At 38.7% G+C, this 21,956-nt stretch overlaps 1 protein-coding gene across 1 annotated transcript; it reads right to left on the bottom strand.

Annotated features, from left to right (window-relative positions):
* Positions 1 to 407: 407 nt before the first annotated feature.
* On the bottom strand, positions 408 to 20,781 carry LOC132059678 (uncharacterized). Its single transcript, XM_059452375.1, has 12 exons — positions 20,500 to 20,781; positions 19,122 to 19,229; positions 13,615 to 13,701; positions 12,731 to 12,784; positions 12,393 to 12,538; positions 12,007 to 12,157; positions 11,775 to 11,912; positions 2,831 to 2,902; positions 2,671 to 2,744; positions 2,098 to 2,239; positions 1,336 to 1,414; positions 408 to 738 (listed from the first exon to the last, which is right to left on the bottom strand). Exons 1-12 carry the CDS (start codon positions 20,647 to 20,649, stop codon positions 641 to 643), a joined length of 1,299 nt encoding a protein of 432 aa, XP_059308358.1. The 5' UTR covers positions 20,650 to 20,781; the 3' UTR covers positions 408 to 640.
* Positions 20,782 to 21,956: the final 1,175 nt, after the last annotated feature.

The raw sequence follows: 21,956 nt of genomic DNA, 5'->3' as shown, positions 1-21,956 counted from the left end.
ATTCAGTTAATTTCAACCGTGCAAAGTGATGAATTACTTTGGGTGAACTTCCTTAAAAGAAAAATTACCTTAAAAGACTCTTGCGAGTTTTTCTGTTACAGCAATAGGAGGATGAGAGAACCTTAATCCAAATACTAGGACAATTATTTGGATCTGCCCAGACTTTCTAGCTCCGAAGTCTACAATTTTTGGCTGTTAGGATAGTTAAATTTTGACTTCCATTTGATTTCAGGAACTCACAATCGTGCCGTGCTTTCATTCTTAGAGCATCTATTATTAGTTTATTATTTCTATTTTCTTTTTACTTATTGAGTTGGATGGGTGCACAATGAGTATTTCTCTCCTGTCTCCAGCAATTTTCACGCACCTCTAATGTAACTTTGTATTATCAGAATGACCATGACAAAAACCAAACCGTTCTTCCACTGTTTCATATTTAGAATTTGGAAAAATGAATGTTCTAGCTGTGAAATAAACTTTATACTAACGTTAACTTTTCTGATCCAAGGATACAATGACCCACAATTGGGTGCTAACTACTTGGAAGAACGGAATCAGAACAAAAGAAAAATCAGAACACATGTACACATGCTACATCAAAGTGAACTTTATCGAAGGAATGGGATGAATGAGGTAGCATCTACTCCAATGTCTTCAGAAGCCTAAACAGCCCCGCTGCCTCTCTAATCCTTGAGAACTCGATACAAAATGCTTGTACTTCAATGAAGAGATCGTGGACTGCAAAGAACAAGAGACACATTAAGAGCTCAGCCAACAAGTATATTCTCTCAGCATTTCCCCAGAAAGTCTCATATTTCTGTGGTCCTCCAAGAAGTCAAAACAAAGAACTAGGAACTAGCTATTTCCCCAAATAAAAAGGCAGATGTACACTAATGCATTGCACAAAAATAAAAAACAATGAAAGAATGGAAATGAAGCAGGGTGCACTACAAAATGGATAAAAGCATGGCGAAACCATACAGTCCACACATTTTGCACTAAACAGCACTTGCCAAGGCTAGGCTCAGTGAGAGAGCAGCAAACATCAACCCAAGTATTAAAGGAGTGAAGCTTGGTTTGATGCAACAAGTCTCTCATAACTATTATCCTATTCATCCTCTGTTGCAACCCCACAGATTGGCACTCACGCCCCAGTTGGTTGTTTTGTTTCTTGTTGAGTTCTCAAACTCTCATTATTCGCTCCAGTTGGTTGGTTGTTTCTCGTTGAGTTCTCAAACTACTCGCTATAAGAAGTATGCGACATATGTAGCTTTGCTATCTATTTATTAAGTCCCATAACACTAAAGTGATGATAAGATGATAATAGACACTTACCATTAATGATCTTATTCCGGATCAAGCTCTGTAGGAAAACACAGACAAGTCTTACAAGTCGGTTTTGCATATATCTATCCTGAAATATTGGAAAAGAAGAATGTTAATCACGCAACCAATGAGAATAGCACCATAGATTCTAGGAATGCCAATTATGCTAGTAAAAGGAAATCAATCAGCGTGTAATGACACTCAATTCGTACGTGACAGATGTTCTCCTTCCTACATTAGACGAACTATTTTGTAAGTCTCCTCAAATCTGCAGAGGCAATGAGATCATGCCTGTCTCTTTGGCTCTTCCACCGTTACATCTCTCACATACACATTAGAACCACTGCCACCAACTAATATGACAGAGAAGAATAGAGTAAAAAAGATTCACACCCCTTTTGCTATGATATTAAACACCAGTTCACTGACTTCTGCTCTTCACCAGCTATAACAAAAATGCCACATGATCGAAATAGAATGAGACACGGGTCATTATAATCTTCAGAAGCAGGATGGTTGCAGGCAGCGATTACACTGCTTACCAACATGAGCAGTATTCCACCCCTTGAAAATGTTTTATGATAAAGAAAGTCATCCAAGAACCTACAGAAACTAACTCAAGAATAGCATGGTAACCCAAGTAACTCATGGCCAGTGAAGAGTTCGATTAAGTCGCACTCTAAATGACCTAATAATTGGCAGTCAAATAGATTGTCACTTCTAGTCAATGGAAGTTCAATTAATAAGAAAGACGTTATGCAGATAGAGGACCTTGATGTTCTCGCAGGAAGATATACAATTGGTGATATACATATGTATGAACTCGGTTGGCAATTCAACTGCTTGAGTGAGCCTGTTAACAACTTCCATAGAATGAAGACTCATCTCCATATTAACAAGAACTGTAAAATATCTGCAACCACAAATAAACTGCAATCTCAGAAATGTGAACATCCAAACAAAATACTCCCTCCGTTTCAATTTATATGAACCCATTTGACTGGGCACAACATTTAAGAAAGAGGGAAGACTTCTGAAACTTGTGGTTCAAAATAAGCCTTGAAAATTTGTGTGGCTGTAAATCATTCATAAAGTGAATTTGTTTCCAAATTAGGAAAGAGGTCATTCATTTTGGCACGGAGTAAAAAGGAAATAGGTTCAAACAAATTGAAACAGAGGGAGTATAAAATGCTAGTTCTGCAACTTCCAACAAAGACAGGTCGAATAAACCACCCAACTGACACTTGTAATCTATGAATTAGTGTATGAGGCTCTGAAATCGTGATCTCAAGGGCATCAGGTATGCTAATCAATGAACAAGGGAACAAGGAACCAAATACATACTCTGCAATCTCTGGTGAATTGACCAGCTTAACCAGAACTTCAACTGCAATAACAGGATTGTTCTCCACAAGTTCCTGAAAATAAACATAATTCTTCAGAATCAAACAGAGCCGCTAGTTATTAGGCACTCACAATACATTTGGGGTTGCAGAATTCATACTGGCAGCTTCCTTGGTGTCAACCCACAATGGTAGACAAGCTTTGGGTCATTTGCCAACTCCAATAGTACTTGCTGGTCAAGAGAGAGAAACACTTTCAACAAACGCCTAATGAATGCAACAAAAATCTCAAAAAATGTGCGTGAAAAAGAATTAAGCGCCTAATGAACTTTCTCGATCATTACTCTCCTGATAGTCATAAGAAGCAAAGAACTTCCTATGCTAAACTAAAAACTTCCCATAATGAATTATTTTGAACAAGAAGGAACGAATAACTTCCATGTAATGAAGAACAGAAAGAATACTATCCAACAGCCGGGTGCAGAGCTGGGTGCAGAGCTTCTCCATTCTCCCCAGAAAATTGATTCAAGCAGGAGCAACTACCAAACAACTACAGCAAAATCTCCAGCAATATGCATCCAGTTTCGAACCAAACATGGTAACTTAGGGCTAGAATAAGGTGAGGTAGAAAGTGAGGCTAGAATAGGGCGATATGAAAAGCGATCAAGTTGAACCTAGATCTCAGTCGGAGAAAGTAAAGGAAAACCTCTCATTGTTGGTAACAAATTCTACAATATCACTGAGGAGATATCATAGGCGGTTATATAATACTATTGAGTTATATAATTGTCCCACCTGGTTGTATATGAGCTTCCAAGGTCTTAGCTACTCTACCATTTACTTTAAGCTTTTGGTTGGTGGCTCAAATTCTTCCGCACAGTATCAAAGCAGACAATTGGTAAGCTCATTCTCACTCATAAGTTCGTATGCACTGTCAACAATTACACCTCAATTCCAAACAAATTGGGGTCAACTATATGAATCCTCACTTACACTGTCATTCCATTTAAATTCATCCCAAGCTAATATCATACAAACTAAAAATAAATGACAGTGTCACTCTCCAAAACAAGTTAGACGAGCTAGAGGATATTACGCTATGTTGTCCACGATGGGACGTAAAAGATTTTCCAAGAGTTAATAAAGGTTTTTGGTTATTCTATCCGGTGTCTTAAAAGTTTTTAGTTGCATGCTTAAATTCTTTCACAAGTACAAATAAGTGGCAAGGAGGAGAACTTCATTTGCTGCAACATAATCAGTAGAAGATAGATCAATTTTCTTTGGTGACCGAGAAATCAGTCTGATATAAACTTAGATATCAGAGTTTATTCGCCTGGCGCGGGACTTGAACTTGTGACCTAAGACATAAATCCTTGAACCTTTGACTATTAAACTAATCCCTAGGGGCCAATTAGTAGAGGATTAATCTTATTGTAACACACATCATCTAGCGTAAGAAGGAACTTAAAACTTATTCAGAAAATAGAATCAGGTGGGAATACTATGGCTTCAAAAACTTTAAAATCTATTGGAGACATGTATGATCATGTGAATTTGGAGTTTTGATCAACACCTAAAAGATATGGGGATTGGTGGAACGTGAATTAAGTGGATAAGTTTCTATATCATCACAATGAGATTCTCTTTTCTTACCGATGGGTCACCTAAATGGTTTCTCTTCTTTTTTTCCTTTTGGCTTCCCAGAGGGAACCACATCCCCTTTCTCGTTCATCTTGATTATGGAAGGTTCTAGAAAGATGAACAAAATGGAAGTACATGAAGGTTGGATGATCTAAAGTTACTTGTGGGCTGGACACCTCAGCCATTTCAAATACCCTGAATAGAAATAACACATTGATTCTGTATGTGATATTATAGTAGAACAGCTGAGAAATCTAAGGTTGATATTAGTTTTTTTTTTTTTTTTTTAGGTATAATATATATTAAAATCATTTGATGAAGAGCATAGCGTAATCACTGAATGATGCTCCAAAAATTATGGACCTGGCTAAAGTACTTGGTAGTAACTTGTAAAACAAGAAGCCCACCTCCAACATCTTTAGGCCTCCCTTCAGGATAAAGCACAAATTGAATTTGGCAAGATATCCAATTTCAATTCTTCTAAGGGGGAAGGGGCTGTTTTTCAAGAATCAGTCAACCGTCAATTGATTTTTGCTCTAGCAGCGGCTGTAATGGTGGTCAAGGAGAGGATGTGTTGCCATTAAATTGTGTTGAGGAAGGAAGATACATGACTAGCCGGGTGGGAGAGAAATACTTGAAGTTCAGGGATATTTTGGGAGTGCTTCTTGAGGGGAAGGAGGGTACGGTGTTATAACTTATTCAAGACATTGAAGAAGAGGCAAAAGAGGTCAGTGAAAAGGAGATAGGTGATCTCAGGAGGGAAGAGGAAAGGAGTTTGGGGAAACAAGAGGAGGAGGAATGTAAGGTGATGGTGTATGAGAGGAGAGGTAGGAGTATGGTCAGGGGCAGAGGTATGGGAGCGGAGAGGGGTGGGCGTGAGGGTAAAGATGTTGTCCATGGAAGTTAAAATCATAACATGGAATGTGAGGGGGATGAATGACCCAAATAAAAGGGACATCATCAAAACGGGAGTTAGGAAATGGGGACAGGATCTCTTGTGCCTTCAAGAAACCAAAATGGAGGTAATGACTGATGCGGTTGTGAGAAGTTTATGGGGGGAAGATGGGTGAAATTTGATTGGGTTCCAGCATTAGGAAATGCAGGGGGTATTATATTATTATGGGATGAAAGAAAGATGGAGGTGGTGGATGTAAGTAAGGGGGAATTCATGATCACAGTCCATATAAAAAATTTGGGGAGTGGTGAAGAGTGGAGTTTTGGGCGTGTACGACCCAATAGGGGAGGGATCTAAAGAGAGTTTTTGGGAAGAAATGACTACTTTAAAGGCAGGGTGGGAGGTGCCTTGGGTGTTAGGAGGAGATTTTAGCACAATAATATTTCCTGAAGAGAGGGTTGGTTGTCGGACAACTTCTAGGGCAATGGAGGAGTTTTCAGAGTTTATTGATAATCAGGGTCTTATTGATCTTCCACTGACGGGCGCAAACTTTACTTAGGCCAGAGCAGGAGACTCTATATCTAAGGCTAGACTTGATAGATTCTTGGTGGCCACTGATTGGGAGGAGATTGTTCCAGATGTTTTGCAAGTTCCTTTACCCAGATTGATCTCGGATCATTCACCTATCCAGATTGATCTCAGATCATTCGCCTATTATGCTGGATGGGAGTTGGAGGAGGAACATACGTACCCCGTTCGGGTTCGAGAATATGTGGCTCAGAGCTCTAGATTTTGTTGATAGTGATAATGCTGGGTGGAATGGGTATGAAGTAGTTGGCACTCCATCTTTTCGACTAGCTTGCAAGTTGAAACGGTTAAAAGGAGATATAAGGAGGTGGAACAGGGAGGTAATGGGAGGGTGGAAGTGAAAATGGGGGAGTTAATAAATGAGATGGCGGAGATAGAGCATGTGGAAGGGATGAGGGGCTAGAAGAGAGGGAGATGATTAGGAAGGAGGAGGTGAAGGGTGAGATTGCTGCTTTAGCGGTTGCTCAGGAGATTAGTTGGAGGCAAAAATCAAGGGCGTTATGGTTGAAAGAGGGGGCTTCTGATACAAAAAAAAATTCATAGGGTTGCGGTAACAAATAGGAGGAGAAATTTTATTGAGTCTTTAGAGGAGAATGGTGAAGTGTATGAGGGGGAGGAGGAAGTGAAGGGGGCCATTGTAGGGTTTTATGGACATTTGTTCAAAGAAGACGTCGGGTGGAGACCGAAATTGGGGGGTTTAGTATTTAGTCAAATAGGGGGGGGGGGATGAAGGAGTGGCTGGAAAGGGCTATAGAAGAAGAAGGGGTGAGAGAAACGGTGGAGAGTTGTGCGAGGATAAGGCTCCGGGACCAGACGGATTCACTTTAGCTTTTTTCCAACAGTGTTGAACGATAGTTAAAGGCGACTTGATGGAGACCACTGCAGAATTCCAAGAAACTGGGGAGTTCGAGAAAAGTCTCAATGCCACTTTTATTACTATTGTGCCAAAGAAGGAAGGACTTACGAGTATAAAGGATTTTAGACCTATTAGTCTGGTAGGAAGCATTTACAAGATTTTGTCTAAGGTGCTTTCTAATAGGCTAAAAAAGGTCCTGGATGAGACGGTGTCCTCTTCTCAGAACGCTTTCGTGGAAGGAAGACAGATACGAGATGCAGCTTTGGTGGCAAATGAAGTGGTTGATTCCAAACAGAAGAGAGGTGAGCTCGAAATTTTATGTAAGTTGGATCTGGAGAAAGCATACGATCATGTGAATTGGGAATTCTTGGATTTCATCATGTCAAAGATGGGTCTTGGGGACAAGTGGAGGAGATGGATCACTTTTTGCATTTCTACTGCCAGATTCTCGGTTATGGTGAATCGGAGTCCTTGCGGCTTCTTTGGGAGTTTGAGGGGTTTGAGACACGGAGACCCCTTATCTCCTATGTTATTCATTCTAGTAATGGAAGCATTGAGCAAAATGATGGATAGGGAAATCAGTGGAGATCTCTTAAAGGGTTTTGATGCTTCTTTTAGAGGTCATAGCAATGTGACAGTTACACCTCTTTTATTCGCAAATGATACGTTGGTCTTTTGTGATGCAGAGGTGTCCCAGCTAGATCACTTGAGACAGATCCTTATTTGGTTCCAGGTTGTGTCAGGACTTGAGATCAATCTCAAAAAATGTGAGATCACACCAGTAGGAGTAGTGGGTAACATTGAGGATATGGCGAAGAAACTGAATTGCAAGGTGGGTGCTCTACCTACTACCTATTTGGGTTTACCTTTGAGTGCTTCGAACAAAGATCTTGCAGTGTGGAATCCTGTGATTGAAAGAGTAGAGAAACGGCTAGCAGGATGACAAAAGAGGTACTTATCGAAAGGGGGCAAGGAAGTTTTGATCAAAAGCGCTCTTTCCAGCATTGCTACGTATTTCATGTCACTTTTGCAGGCCCCTGGAAAGATTTCAGCGTAACTTTTTATGGGATACAGCGAACGGCATTAAGAAGCATCATCTTGTGAATTGGAAAGTTGTCACATCTCCAAAAGAATGGGAAGGTCTTGGAGTGAAAGACCTCAAGATGTTTAATAAAACTTTGTTAGGAAAGTGGATTTGGAGATTAGGGGTGGAGGAAAATGCTTTTTGGAGGGGTTTGATAGCGGAAAAGTATGGGATAATGGAAGGGGGATGACGACTAGAAACATTATAACTCCGTTTGGGTGTGGTTTGTGGAGGAGTATTATGAAGGGGTAGGAAGACTTTTGTGGACATGTATCATTTAAAGTTGGGGATGGAAGTAGGATTAACTTTTGGGCTCATAAGTGATGTGGGGAGAACGAGTTGAGGGAAGTCTTTCCTAACTTATATCGCATTTCATGCCAAATAGAGATGACAGTCCAACAAATTTGTATGTCTCACGAGGGGGTTATTCATTGGGATTTAAGATTCAGTAGAAACCTTCAGGATTGGGAGATGCAAGAATTTTACAATTTGAGTGAGTTACTGTACGAGCTAGTCACACCAAACAACTTATCAGATGTTTGGAGATGGCGAGAGAGTGGAGATGGTTTATTCACTGTTAGCTCTTTTTATAAGAGACTATTAGTGAGAGAGGAGTGCATTTTCCCTCATGATTCTATTTGGATCCTTAGAGCACCGAGGAAGGAATGTCTTTTTGCTTGGTTGGCGGCAAGAGGTGCGATCTTAACGGCGGAAAATCTGAGGAAGAGGAGGATCACCTATGTTAGTTGGTGTTTTATGTGTAAGAGTACAGTCGAAAGTGTAGATCATCTCCTATTCCTATTGCACTACAAGGTGGCTAGTCGGTTATGGAGGGTGGCCCTTAATTTGTGTGGGATGCAATGGGTGATGCCAGGCACAGTGAAGGAGGCTCTGCAAAGTTGGTCTCATAAGAGGGGGAAGAGAAGCAGAAGGGCATGGAGGGTTGCCCCTTTGGCAATCATGTAGGTCATTTGGAAAGAGAGAAATAGAAGGGCTTTCGAAGGGGTGGAACAAGATTTTGTAAAGACGCATAGTAGTGTCTTGTCTCTAGTTTCTTTTTGGTGTACTTTTGAGGTCCCTATTTGCATAGAGGATTGGATCTATTTTGTTGAGAACCATATTTGATGTAGCTTCTCTTCTTTTGGTACTAGATGGCGCAGCACGGGCCCAACACTTTGGATTATAGTGTATCTATGTGTATGTAGTTGTATTTGGGTAGTGATAATATATATATTTTATATTGATAATAAATATAACATTGTAGTTTGTGCTTCGTATCCAAAACTTTATTATATTAGTGTTTGCTACGAATACAAAGTTTACAAAAATTTATTAATACTTCTTAAAAGAGAAGACTTGTTTAAAAGGAAACTATTTTCCTCTCTTGGAGACAAAACAATAGCAATATTTAAGCATCAGTTGATACTTTGAATTTTAATTCGATTAATTTAAATGTGTAAAATATTCTATTGTTAATGTATGTAGATTGGACCTAAACAATACTTATTATTTTTTATCAAATTTTGATTTGGATAATTCTAATTCAAATTATTAAATTAATTTTACATGTTTAAAACGAAACAAAGTAGATATTTGATTTTCTATTTAAACGAAGAACTACTATTTTTTAATTTTTGGTGAATATTCTTGGTTTAGCTCATTTTACTTGTCATGTTGTCTTTTGCACATTTTTTTAAGGAAACGTCAATTAGAATTAGAATTTGACTAATTTACCTTATTTATTATTTGATCTCCATTTAATATTATTTTTTCTTTTACGACATTAATCTCTTCACACATTTATTAGAGTAAGAATAAAAATGAAAAAGTAATTAAATTCTATCTTATTTTAAAATATAAATATTTTAAGTATATTTATTTTAGTAAACATAACAAATAAATGACATGGGGGAATAGCAAATACAACAGTTAAATATCTAGATTAGATCTCAGGCTAATATATGAAAAGAAAGGAAATTGTATGGTTTGGCTACTTATCACCTTTTGAAGAAAAGCAATAATATGGGGTCCACGTTTTTTTTTTTTTTTTGAACAGTTAACATTGGGGTCCACGTTTTTTGCTGTACAATAATTTCATTTGCTCCCACTAATGGGTTAATACGCATGTGGCAATGAATCCACCATTATTGACTTAATGGAGATACTTTGAATTACATGAATATTGTTTGATTTTTTAATATGGGGTGCACGTATTTTTTTTTATTTTTTTTTTTAAATACCTGAGTTGGAGGTGGACGACGAAACCACCCCCAACTCATGCTTCTAATATAGTAGAAATACGGCTTGTATACGGGGTTTCCCCAATTGTTAATAAAATTATTTACCTTAACAAAAAAAAAAATAGTGGAGAGATGTGAAAGGAAGCTGGCATACTGGAAGAAACAGTACTTTTTTGGGTGGGACTGATCCGTATCAAGTGTACTAGACTCCCTACCAGCATATGTAATATTCCTATTCCCTACGCCAGCAAAAGAATAGAGGAGACTAGACAACCTTAGGAGAGATATTTGTTAGGAACAAGGATGCATATCAGCTGACGAGGTGGAGCTCTGTCACAGCAAACGAGAAGGATTGTGAGATGGGAATAAAGAATCTAAGGCTCCCAGGAAGTGGTTATGGAGATATAGTCTTAAAAGGCCCTATGACGAAAGTAATTATAGAAAAATACGGGATGCAGAATGATTGGGGTGACAACTCATCAGTTAGGGGTATGAAAACATAATAACTGGAGCTGAAAGAACAGATCCTTTGACCGTATTCCAGACTAGGGAAACAGAGTTGGCTCATGGCAGCATAAACATGACAGGGATATTGTCTTCAAGGAGCGATTGAGAAATGGAAAGGATATTATAGCTTCTCAATTTACTGGAGAGCTTTCATGGCCTCAACTCAAAAGCAGACAGGCTAAATTGGATAGCACGGAGCAATAGCGTCTTCACAGTGAAATCTTGCTACAATTCTCTAATTGCCTGCAGGATATGGTCAGAACTCATGTTTTCACTCAAGCGTTGAAAACCAATCCGGAAAACAAGCGCACCATATAATATGGTTTATTCTCTTGGTAGCGGCTTATGAAACCAGTTTGACAAGGACAATCTTCTGAGAAAGGATCGCATATCTGCAACAGAAGATGCTGAGGGAACAACCATATATTTTTTGCGTTGGCCCAGCATCCAGTTGTTGCATTTTATCTAAACCTTTTGGGTCTCAAATCAGTCATGCTAAGAACTACCAAGGAACTTAAACAGGAAAGTTCTGAGAAAAAACAAAAGAAGAATATGGAACACTATCCCAGCATGCATCTGGTGGACATTATAGAAGGAAGGAAATCCCAGGTGTTTTTGAGGACAAAGCTGACTCCATTTGAAGATCAAACGCAATTCTGTACTTTTGCTTACTCTCTGGGGTAGAATGGAGTATGTAAATTCTATTGGACTTCATCAGTTCCTTAGAGAAATATATATTGCAGCTCCAACTCAGTTCCGGTCTTTATAAAAAAATTACATTACTGATTAAAAACCCCAGACCCCACTTGTGGGATTATACTGGGTATGTTGTATTACTGATTAAAAAAATAAAAAAAAATAAAAGTACCATCCATCTAACTTGGATCTACGAGAGAAGCTACTTGCCATGTGCTGACAACGTTCAAAGTTGGCATGGTCAATTGCAAAACTAAACTAGTCTAGATGCCATTCAAGCAGGTATGTAGTTGAACCTCTAAATCTTTTTTGTTTTTGGAAAATTAGAACCATAAAACCAAGGAGGTTCAATAAGTACGAATAAGCAAACTTGACCACCTCCAATTCCACCTTGCCACTTTTCTCATTGGTATCAACCCTACATTTTTCTCATGATAATATATCCACAAGGAATAGCCATAGAAATCCAAGCAAAACGACCAAGCCTGACTTACTTATCACGGAAAAAAGCCTTTATTTTGTGAATTATTTTATTTAGATAATAATAGAACTTAAACAAGCATGTGCTTAATAATATCCAACAGGGAAGCATATGCACCTCTTGTTGAGCAGGTACAAGTGGACCTTTTAAAGCTTTTGCAATCAAATCCCTGACTGCCGCTCCTCTGCTAGTATCGGCACACATCCCATGATCCCATAGAAGCTCATAATTGTAATCGGGGTTTAGCCACACTAGCTGCACCAAATATGAGGGTATATCTAACAGAACTCCAGAAATTGATCAACTTATTCCCTAGACATAAGTACATAACCGCATGTATGCCCCTTACCTCTCCATCCAATACAGGAAGCCTAGGAGGATGAGGCCTTATCCATTGAGATCCTAATCCTTCCAATGACAAATTTGATAACAATCCAGCTATCGTCTCATCAACATCCCCAGATCCAATCTTTGGGTTAGATCCAGGGAGAAGATCAAACCTGAAATTGCCCAATGCTAAATATTACACAATGCCCAAGAATAAGAAACCAAATGTCTGACTTGAGTTCTCAATGCAAGATTAAGATATGATGATTGAAAATTCACACAGACAAATTTCTCCAACTGTGGATCTGTAAAGGGAAACAAACAAAAAAAGGAGCGGAGGGAGTGGGCTCTTTGGTGATAAGGTGGTAACCTAAACAGAATACCAAGAAATAAAAGCGTGAACTGTACTCTGATGAATTGCTGTCACAGCCACGAGGTACATCAGGGTCTGGAATGCTATTTTTCAGAGAGTTGTTCCCGAACAAGCATTGAAACTGTTCTGGTAGAGCTTTGGTACCATATTGCTGTTGCAACTGCTCTCGATGTGGGAAAGACTGAAGTTCAAAATAGAGACCAAAGAGGGTAAGTTTTATGCATAGGTAACCATCAGTAATGAAAAAGAAGATATGAGAATATCCAGGCTTTTTTTCTATTGACAGTTTCTAATTAATCGCACCATATATACCCATATTCTGGAGTCAAATTTCTTATAAGCACATGAATATTTTAGACAAATAGTCACTTACATGTTGTGAAGTATCGAACGCTTTCATGTAATCTGTCGCCGATTGTTTAAGAACCTGCAATGTATCATTACTTGTGATACGGTTCTAATATGGAATAACCTCAAAATAATCACTCATGGTACTCGAGTTACACACCGAGATATTTTAAAACATTCCAGAATTATAACCAAATAACACTGACCAAACTTGTAATACCTTTTTCCCTTTCCTGGTGCTGGGGAGTGGGTGGGATGGGGCATAAATTAAGTCTGACTGCTGACAAGCTTAGAATTCAAAAGGAATGAAGAAAGAACATTTATGTGGACAAAGCATATCCAAAGTGTCTTTTTGTATCTTCAAATCCAACTGCTTCAATACTACACTGCAGTAAGGTTTAGCTATTCTGTCTTTGACCCCCTTTTCGATGATGAAACATTTCAAGACAAATGAATTATCTAGGTAAAACTTGCTCAGCAACAGAAAACTTCCATCTGGAGATAAGAGCAGTTAAGCTGCTGCACTACATACAAGACCATGGCAAAAAGCTCTATTTCCCTACCACAATAAACTCTAATTTGCAATCTATCATATAGGTAAAAACCACCATACCCAGGAAGCCATGTGGGTGGATGAACAGTTATTCTTTCTGCAGCAATGGACCGATTCTTACAAAACGGTAACAGACCACATTTATCATCATAATAAGTCGAAATAGTTATTATTATATTCTTTTTGTGATTGAGAAAATTCATCACAGAGACAACTACAGCCCTTGAGTTAAAAATGATCTCACACAAAATACCTCTGGTTTAAGCTTTAAACATCAGAATCAATAGCACAAAACAAGGGGGTTTTACCCTCTAAACAAGACCATTGTACACACAACAGAGAAACAATAGTTAAACCTCTCTGCTACTGGTTGAGCTGGCTGAGCCCAATAACTGAAGAATAAAGGCCCTTTCACGTTGTTCAGCTTCTTCGTCACAGGCTGCCTGCAAATAAGCAAAACGAAGAACCACAGTGAAATCACTAAAGGTCATCTAATCACAACTATCAAGGAATTTAAGCAAGAATGTATCATTCAAATCATATTAAAAGCTTATTACTTACAGGTGAAGAAAGTCATTTACTAACTTCATAGCCCTTGAAAGCTCATTAAAAATAAGTGTGGCTGGGGAGAAGTGAATGTGAAGGGAAGAGTAAAATGATATGAACAGTTAGTGAACACTTACAAAATATCAGCTACCAAGCAGTACAAGTCTCTCAATATACGTCTACAGCCCACAGAAAAATGTATTGTCTTTGCCCTTTTTTTCTTTTTTTTCTTTTTTGAGTCAGGAGCCTTAAAATTTCCAGTAACATTTAAATTTTACCCCCACATATAGCTATTCTAACCCTTCCCTTGAAAATATTGACAAATTGCATGCACTTAAATATCCAAGTCATAATAAGAATTTTATCGAGTCCAAAGCTGGTTAGAAGGACAATCTGGAATCTACTCAGCATCAGCAAATAAGCTTTAATTACCCAGCTTCTTCATCCAACAATCTAAACTACAGATCCTGTTTTTTTTTTTTTTTTAAAATAGTCATGAACTGATCCTGCTTGTACCGTGATGGCACCATAACTGTCTTAATCTGCCTCAGACTTTTAGAGTCTGCATTTATGTGTTCAAAGAACATTCCCAATTGCATACAGCGAACAGTCCATATACTTTTTTCGAGACTTGTAACAGCAGCGAACAGTCTTTTTTTTTTTTTTTTTTTTTTTTTGGAGAAAGGTAACAAAATGGATAACACATACCTTTTTTCTTTATACTCCCTCAAATTTGATGAGACATTTTACCTGTATACCTAATAGATGTTACATGTTTTACACTGCTGCAATAGTTCTTGGGTTTCTTTTCTTTTGTATGCATAACAGACGTGTCAGGGCCAGCTTTCGCATACCTCAACTAATTCCACTGCATACCTGCTACCTCCCACCAGGACAGGTACCGGGTAACTCCATCCACCAAGGCTTGGACGGATGGGAAGAAACCACCTAGTGTTTTTGCCTCCGCTGATATTTGAACCTGAGAGGTCATGATTCTCAACCCACTTCATTGACCACTAAACCACACCCTTGAGTGCATAATTCTTGGGTTTCTTTTATATATAAAACTACCTTACTTTCTCAACATTATTGATTTTCCCCCTTAGTTAAACCTTGAAAGCAGCAATTTAGCACGTATTGCCGACTTTCTTCTTATGCTGGAAAATCATGCTATAGTTGACTTTCAGTCTTTCATCGGATTAAGACAGTTATAGGAACTACAAAAACTAGACCAGGCCGAATTAATTAAGTTCATTTTGGTTCTTCGGTTTTTCGGGTCGATTTCAATTCTATTTTTTCTAAAAGTTTGGTGTTCGGTTTGGTTCTTGGTTTTGGGGTCCCAGTTCTTCGGTTCTTTGGTTTAACCGAACTTTTTTTTTTTTTTTTTTTTTTGAGAAGGTAACAGTTGTATGTATAGAGTAAACCAGCACATAGGTTGTGCTGAAAACCATATTTACATCAGGCAAAAGAAAACAACTGATCCAACATTCTAACAAGATCCTAGAATATCTACAATGGACTCAGTATCTTCTGGATATATCTGCTTACACCAAAAACAAAAAAGTCTAATGCAGTTCAGTTTGATCTTTTGTGCTTCATTACTGATGTCCTCAAAACACCTTGAATTCCTCTCTTTCCAAATTATCAACCATATACAGGCTGGTTTAACCGAACTTTTATTACATAGGTTCAAAAAATTTAACACTCTCAGGCGTCAGCCACTGCCACTCTAGACCCCACGTTGTGGGATTCACTAGGTATGTTGTTGTTGTTGTAGGGTCAGCCACTGCCACTGGACTTGAGCCCAAAATATTCCCATCCAACCCAAGCCCCCCAATAGTTTATTTCTTTATTTCCTAATTTCCTATTACGATCTCCAGGAAAAATGAGGGTGAGGAGAGGTGTGTCTGTTTCAGAGAACTAGTTTGGATTCATGCCGGGGCGCTCGACTACAGAAGCCATTCATATTGTAAGGAGATTGGTGGAGCAGTATAGGGAGCGGAAGAGGGACTTGCACATGGTATTCATTGACCTAGAAAAGGCTTACGACAAAGTGCCAAGAGAGGTCCATGCCTGGAGGCTAAAGGTGTACCTGTGGTGTACATTAGAGCGATAAAGGACATGTATGATGGAGCTAAGACCAGGGTAAGGATGGTAGGAGGAGACTCGGAGCACATCCCGTTGCAGTGGGGTTGCGTCGGGGATCGACTCTTAGCCCGTTTCTATTCGCCTTGGTGATGGATGAATTGACGCGACAAATACAAGGTGAGGTGCCTTGGTGTATGTTGTTCGCGGATGACATAGTCTTGATTGACGAGACTCGCAACGGAGTTAATGATAAGGCCGGAGGGGTAGGGAACGGACATTGGAGTCTAAAGGATTTAAATTGAGTAGGACCAAGACAGAATACTTGGAGTGCAGGTTCAGTGGCGTACCGCGTGAGGCTGGCGAGGAAGTGAGGCTAGGTACCCAGGCCATTCAAAAGAAAGGAAGTTTTAAGTATCTTGGGTCTATTATACAGGGAGATGGGGATATCGACAACGATGTTTCACATCGTATTGGTGCAGGGTGGATGAAATGGAGGCTAGCCTCTGGAGTGCTATGTGATAAGAAAGTGCCACCAAAACTTAAAGGCAAGTTCTACAAAGTGGTGGTTAGACCGAGCTTTATTGTACGGAGCGGAGTGTTGGCCGGTCGAAGATGTCACGTTCGGAAGATGAAAGTCGCGGAAATGCGAATGCTGCGGTGGATGTGTGGGCACACTACGAGGGATAGAATTAGGGATGAAGATATCCGAGACAAGATGGGAGTGGCATCAGTGGAGGACAAGATGCGGAAAGCGAGGCTGAGATGGTTTGGGCATGTGAAGAGGAGAGACACAGATGCTCCAGTGCGGAGGTGTGAGAGATTGGCTATGGACGGTTTCAGGAGAGGTAAAGGAAGGCCGAAGAAGTATTGGGGAGAGGTGATTAGACAGGATATGGCACAGTTTCGACTCGCTTTGAGGACATGACCTTAGATAGGAGGGTTGTGGAGGACTCGGATTAGGATAGAAGGCTAGGTGGCTTATCCTTTCACCATAGGAGTTGCGGTTTTGCTCATTTGTTTATTGCCATTTGATTTCTGCATTTGACTGCTGCTTATATTTGTTGGGCCGTGTACTTTGTTTATCCTATTTATCTATAGTAGTTAATGCTCCTTTCTTTCCGGACTGTTCTTTCATGACTTTCTCGCTTTTGTTATTCCTTGTTTTCATATTGTTTTTTGGTATGCTTGGCCCTATCTGACCTTTTGTCTTGTTTTCCTTGTTTTCCTCCCTTGAGGGTGCTTTCGGAAACAACCGCCTACCTTTCAAGGTGGGGGTTAGGTACGCGTACACTCTGCCCTCCCCCCCCCCACCCATGGTGGGATTATCTTTGAGGCTTGTTGTTGTTGATCTCCAGTAATCCAAGCCCCTTATGCGATGTCTTCATTCTTCACTTGCCTGTGAAGCTAAAAGTGTGGATGTCCCATCTTCAAATTATGAATGTCCCCAAAACTTCATATTTCCTCCATATTATGGTACTTAAATATTGCATGAGGATGGCTTCAATGTTCCTTTCTCCGTTTCTCATATCTTAGTTCTTGAATTGTGTGTTAAAAAGTCAGATAATATGGGAACAAGTAATTGCGTCTGCCATGGATGAGAAGCCCTCTTTAATACTCTTCTTGTTTCCATGTTCACTTTACAATCTCAATTGTAGAAGAAAGTTATTTAAAATTCGCCATCAATCTAATGTAATCTTTGAAGTATGATTATAAAAAACCGAATTTGAAACTGAACGGTGCACACTTTTCCATAATCGAAAACCGAAGAACCGAAGTTTGAAAATCCCAAACCGAATAACCCCCCCCCCCGGCGTAAAGGTAGGACGAAAAAGTATAGGGGAGGTGATTAGACAGGCCATGGCGCATCTTGCCCTTACCAAGGCATGACCTTAGATTAGATAGGAGGGTTTGGAGGTCGTGAATTAGGGTAGAAGGTTAATTGGTAGTTGAACATTCTCTCGCTTTTCTGCAGGATTAGGCTTCATGGTCGTGTTTGACTACTTTCTTATCAGTAGTATTAGCACTATTCTCGTAGTTTCTTGTTCGTCTATTTCTGTTCCCACCTGTGTTTCTTGTGCTTCTGTTATCGCATTACTTCGTTGTTGTCACTGACTTTTTAAAAAAAAAAAAAAACTGGTAAATTGTATTCCTCAGCATTAAGGATATGCTGGAGACCTCCAAAAAGTTATTCACAAGGAGCAGTAAGATAAAAACTATTTACATGCTTCCTAAAAAGTCTACCAACTGTTGTCACTGACTTTTCCCCGGTTGCTATGTTAGCCTTTCCTATTGCATTATTTCGTTGTTGTTACTGCTTCATTATTTTTGTACCCCCCCCCCCCACACCCCCTTTTCAAACTGTTGTGGAATGCTTTACTTGAGCCGAGGGTCTATCAGAAACAACCTCTCTATCTCTGCGAGGTAGGGTAAGGTTTGTTTAATCTCTATCCTCCCCAAACCCCACTTGTTGGATTACACTGGGGTATGTTGCTGCTGTTGTTATATCTTGTGTAATAGCAAAGCGTAGTCATACTTAAAATAACTCTTTTTCTCTCACTATATGTATATGATATAAACTCAAAAATAAAATCAAATACCCAATCATCTATACTTCTTGGTTATAGATGTAGTCAAAGCACCCAAGGTAATTTGACCCAATCCAGTGAGCATCCCACACCCAAATCCGACGCGGGCGCAACAGGGATTCTGAAAGGGTCCGAGCAACACAGGGCCTTAATTCATTTTTTTCATGAATACCTTTCTGCCATCTCTTAATCATGTCTATAAATAACTTTCCAGCCCCATCACCTCTTCAAGATATAACCAGGGTTTAGGAAGACCTGCAACTACCCATTTTTTCAACTCAATATCTATCACCATCGTGATGTACAAACCTCAGTTTATGTAAAGGATAACAGAAGAAAACAATTTCCACTAAAGTTCTGCTTAATTAAGAAAAAAGAACCACAAGCAGGAACCAAAGATGCTGAAAGGTAAATGCATGAGACATTATATAGTTGGCCATCCTAACATTGCAAAATCTAGCATGAGTACAGCTATAAATTTTATAAGATTCCACAAAAAAGGAGAAATTTCAGCAGTAATCTATCAGATAATATATACCAATATTGGAATAAACACATTTTGCATATTACAGGGCCTCAGCCCAATTGCAGCACATAAAATGATAGCAAATGGAATCATAATGAGCATCAAAACAGGCACTTACATTTACCAGCAACGAAATGAACGGGTTTGAAGAAGGCCCTTGAGAGGAATAAACCTGCTGAAGAATTGCAAAAGCAACTAATCTCTGTACTGGTTTAAGAAGTTTTTCCTGCACAGATGATGGTATATTGGGTTGTTAATAGCTGTAAGTTGCAAAACTTTTCTTCTCTAACAAGATATTTAACGCCCAACATGAGAAAAGGCCAACTTATCATTCAACTAAACAAACATTTGAAAACCTTCTAATATCCTACTATATGAATCCATCAAGAACAGCCAAAACTTCTTGGTGTGATGAGAAAGATTACAGTACAAAGGAAACACATAGTTTCTCAAGCAACTTTTATTACCGCTTCAAGACAAAAAAAGGGAAGTATGTAACGACTTTTCCTGACTGTGGAAAACAAGGACCATAGGAAATCCTATATCCAAGACAAACCCCTTTGCTTGTTCCAAGTTCAAAAGAATGGAAGACAGTTCCCTCCTACATGCAAGACCCTGATTTCAAACTTCTTTTCCTTTTTCCCTTTCTTGTGACAACACTGGTGTACGCTATCTTGCGTGCACCTCGACTAAACCTCCTACCTTTCACCAGCACAAATACCAGCTAATTCTACCCACCAACACTTAAACAGATTGGAGGAATTCATGTACTGTCGCCTCTGCTGGATTAGAAGGTTGATAATTTAACTTTCAACCACTAAGCCACACCTGGGGATCCTGATGGCAATTTCTTCAAATAGTTAAAATTTAAAATTCCTCACACAAATTTAATCAAGATTAGTTGTTCTCATTTGCTTTTAGCAAATCTTGCAAGTCAAAACTGTCTGCATGCGCTACAATTAACTATACCCTTAATTTTATGCTTGAAAGCTCGGTTCCTGTCACGGTAGCAGCTCTTTTTACAACAATAACAATAAAATACCCAGTGAAATCCCACAAAGTGGGGTCTTGGGAGGGTAGAGTATACGCAGACCTTACCCCTACCAATAGCAGCTCTTTTTGAAGTGCAAAAAGTTTAAAAACATTTTGTTCCCTCCCACGGAAGATTTTCTTTTTTTCTTATTCCTTTGTGTTTCCAGGAAAAAGCAGCTAGATTCAAACAACAATTGGTAGTTGAAAACCTGTATTGCTGTGAAGTTCAAAAATTTAATGGCTCCAAATCGAAACCCCAGGGTTTTAGCTGGAATTGATTAAATCATGTAAATTCAACTACGTCTCATTGCAGAACTAAAACCAGAGTTGCAAATGAAGTTTACAAAAAGCGGGAAAATTTCAAAAAGTAGAAAACCCTAGCAAAAATCCTTCTTTTACATCAAACACCGATTCAAACCCTAAAGTATTCTAAAAGGTACATAGAGAAAGGGAGACAGATTTACATGAAGGATTAAAGCGAGAGAGATGCAGGCATTAAATTGTCGATGGGAAGGGAAGGTGGATATGAAGTCAGCCACGATCTCATCGAAGGGCCGATGATCTCCGGCTTTGAGCAACGTCAATAGCGTCTGAGATTCTTCTTTTCCTAACATCTTCTTCGATTCTTCTTTCTCGCCAACTCAACTCAACTCAGCTCTGCCGCTTTCTCCTATCTCATTAACAAAAAGGCACCCAAAATAAACATTACAGTCAAGATAACTTTCCCAACAATTAAAATAAAATCACCTTCCCTGCATATTTACTTCTTTTTCTATTTCATTTTTTCCTTTTTCAATAATTTGCCTGAGATTTTATTTTTATTTTATTTTGGACGAGTATGTGTTAATTAATAAAAGGTAAAAGGTCAAAACTACCCCTAAACTATTCGAAATAGGTCTCTTCTTTTCTTTTACTTTTTTTAAAACCCCTTCCCCAGGAGCTCACATTTTTGCTCTCTTAGTAACTCGAATCCACAACCTTAGGGTTGGAGGTGGAGGTGTTTATCAACTGAAAGAACCCCTCTTATCATATTCGAAATATGTCAACCTTGTCTTCTGTTACATTTTTGGCTCAAAAATGCCCTCGGTGTTAGTCGACTAGCTTAAAAATACTTTCTTGCTAGCCAAATAACTCAAAATGTCGTTTCTACTAACGGTTGCTCTAAACAAGGGTAAAGGAGGAATTCTACCTTGAACTATTCGAAATTGGGCAAAGCTCGGGACAAGTGTTCTTAATTATAAGACTTGAGCAAGAACTTATATTGGAGATTATGAAATTTATTACTTTGATGATTTTAAATGACAATTTTTTGAAATATAAAGTTTAATTATTAATATTAAATTTTCAATTAAACATTTAGCCTATTTTTTTTCCTTTCAAAATTATTATATGCTCGACTGAAATTTGAGATGACTTAAAGTTGCAATAAGTAATATAGCGTACTAATGTATAATTGAATTTGATTTCTTTCAGCATATCATTCTTAGAGTTATAAAATAAAACTAATGTAGAAATAAAATTTTAAATAATTATATAAGAAAGGTACATGATATCATGTTTAGAAATAATAACTCATCCTTAATGCATAAGGAACCAGAAAGAGAAAAAGGAAGAAGGTATATGTCATCGTTTCTAATTCGTAAATAGGAAGTCTTAATACTACTTATTTTCTTATGATGTTATTATACTTATACATTCAAACCACCTCCACACACCCCCCCCCCCGAAAAAAAAAAAGGGTTAAAGAAGGGATAAGGGCGAAATTGGCTCTTTTCTCCTTGTTTGGAGCAACAATTAGTAGGAAGGATATTTTTGAGCTATTTGACTAGTTGAATGGCAGTTTTGAGCTAGTTGACTAACGGTGAGGGTGTCTTTTTGTTACACCTCGGACATTTTATGTCGTTATGCTGTGGATGGACTA

Source organism: Lycium ferocissimum, chromosome 6, assembly GCF_029784015.1.
Source record: "Lycium ferocissimum isolate CSIRO_LF1 chromosome 6, AGI_CSIRO_Lferr_CH_V1, whole genome shotgun sequence".
NCBI classification, from domain to species: Eukaryota; Viridiplantae; Streptophyta; class Magnoliopsida; order Solanales; family Solanaceae; genus Lycium; species Lycium ferocissimum.
Note: the sequence above shows the minus strand (reverse complement) of the source record. Positions and strands in the feature narration are given on the sequence as shown.

What these genes read in the sequence shown, in the direction of transcription:
- LOC132059678 (XM_059452375.1), bottom strand. Translation starts at nt 20,649, where the DNA reads ATGTTAGGAAAAGAAGAATCTCAGACGCTATTGACGTTGCTCAAAGCC. An exon ending in CTCTCGCTTTAATCCTTCAT is followed by an intron (nt 19,230 to 20,499) that starts GTAAATCTGTCT and finishes TCATCTGTGCAG; the next exon opens with GAAAAACTTCTTAAACCAGT. An exon ending in TCATTTCGTTGCTGGTAAAT is followed by an intron (nt 13,702 to 19,121) that starts GTAAGTGCCTGT and finishes GCTTATTTGCAG; the next exon opens with GCAGCCTGTGACGAAGAAGC.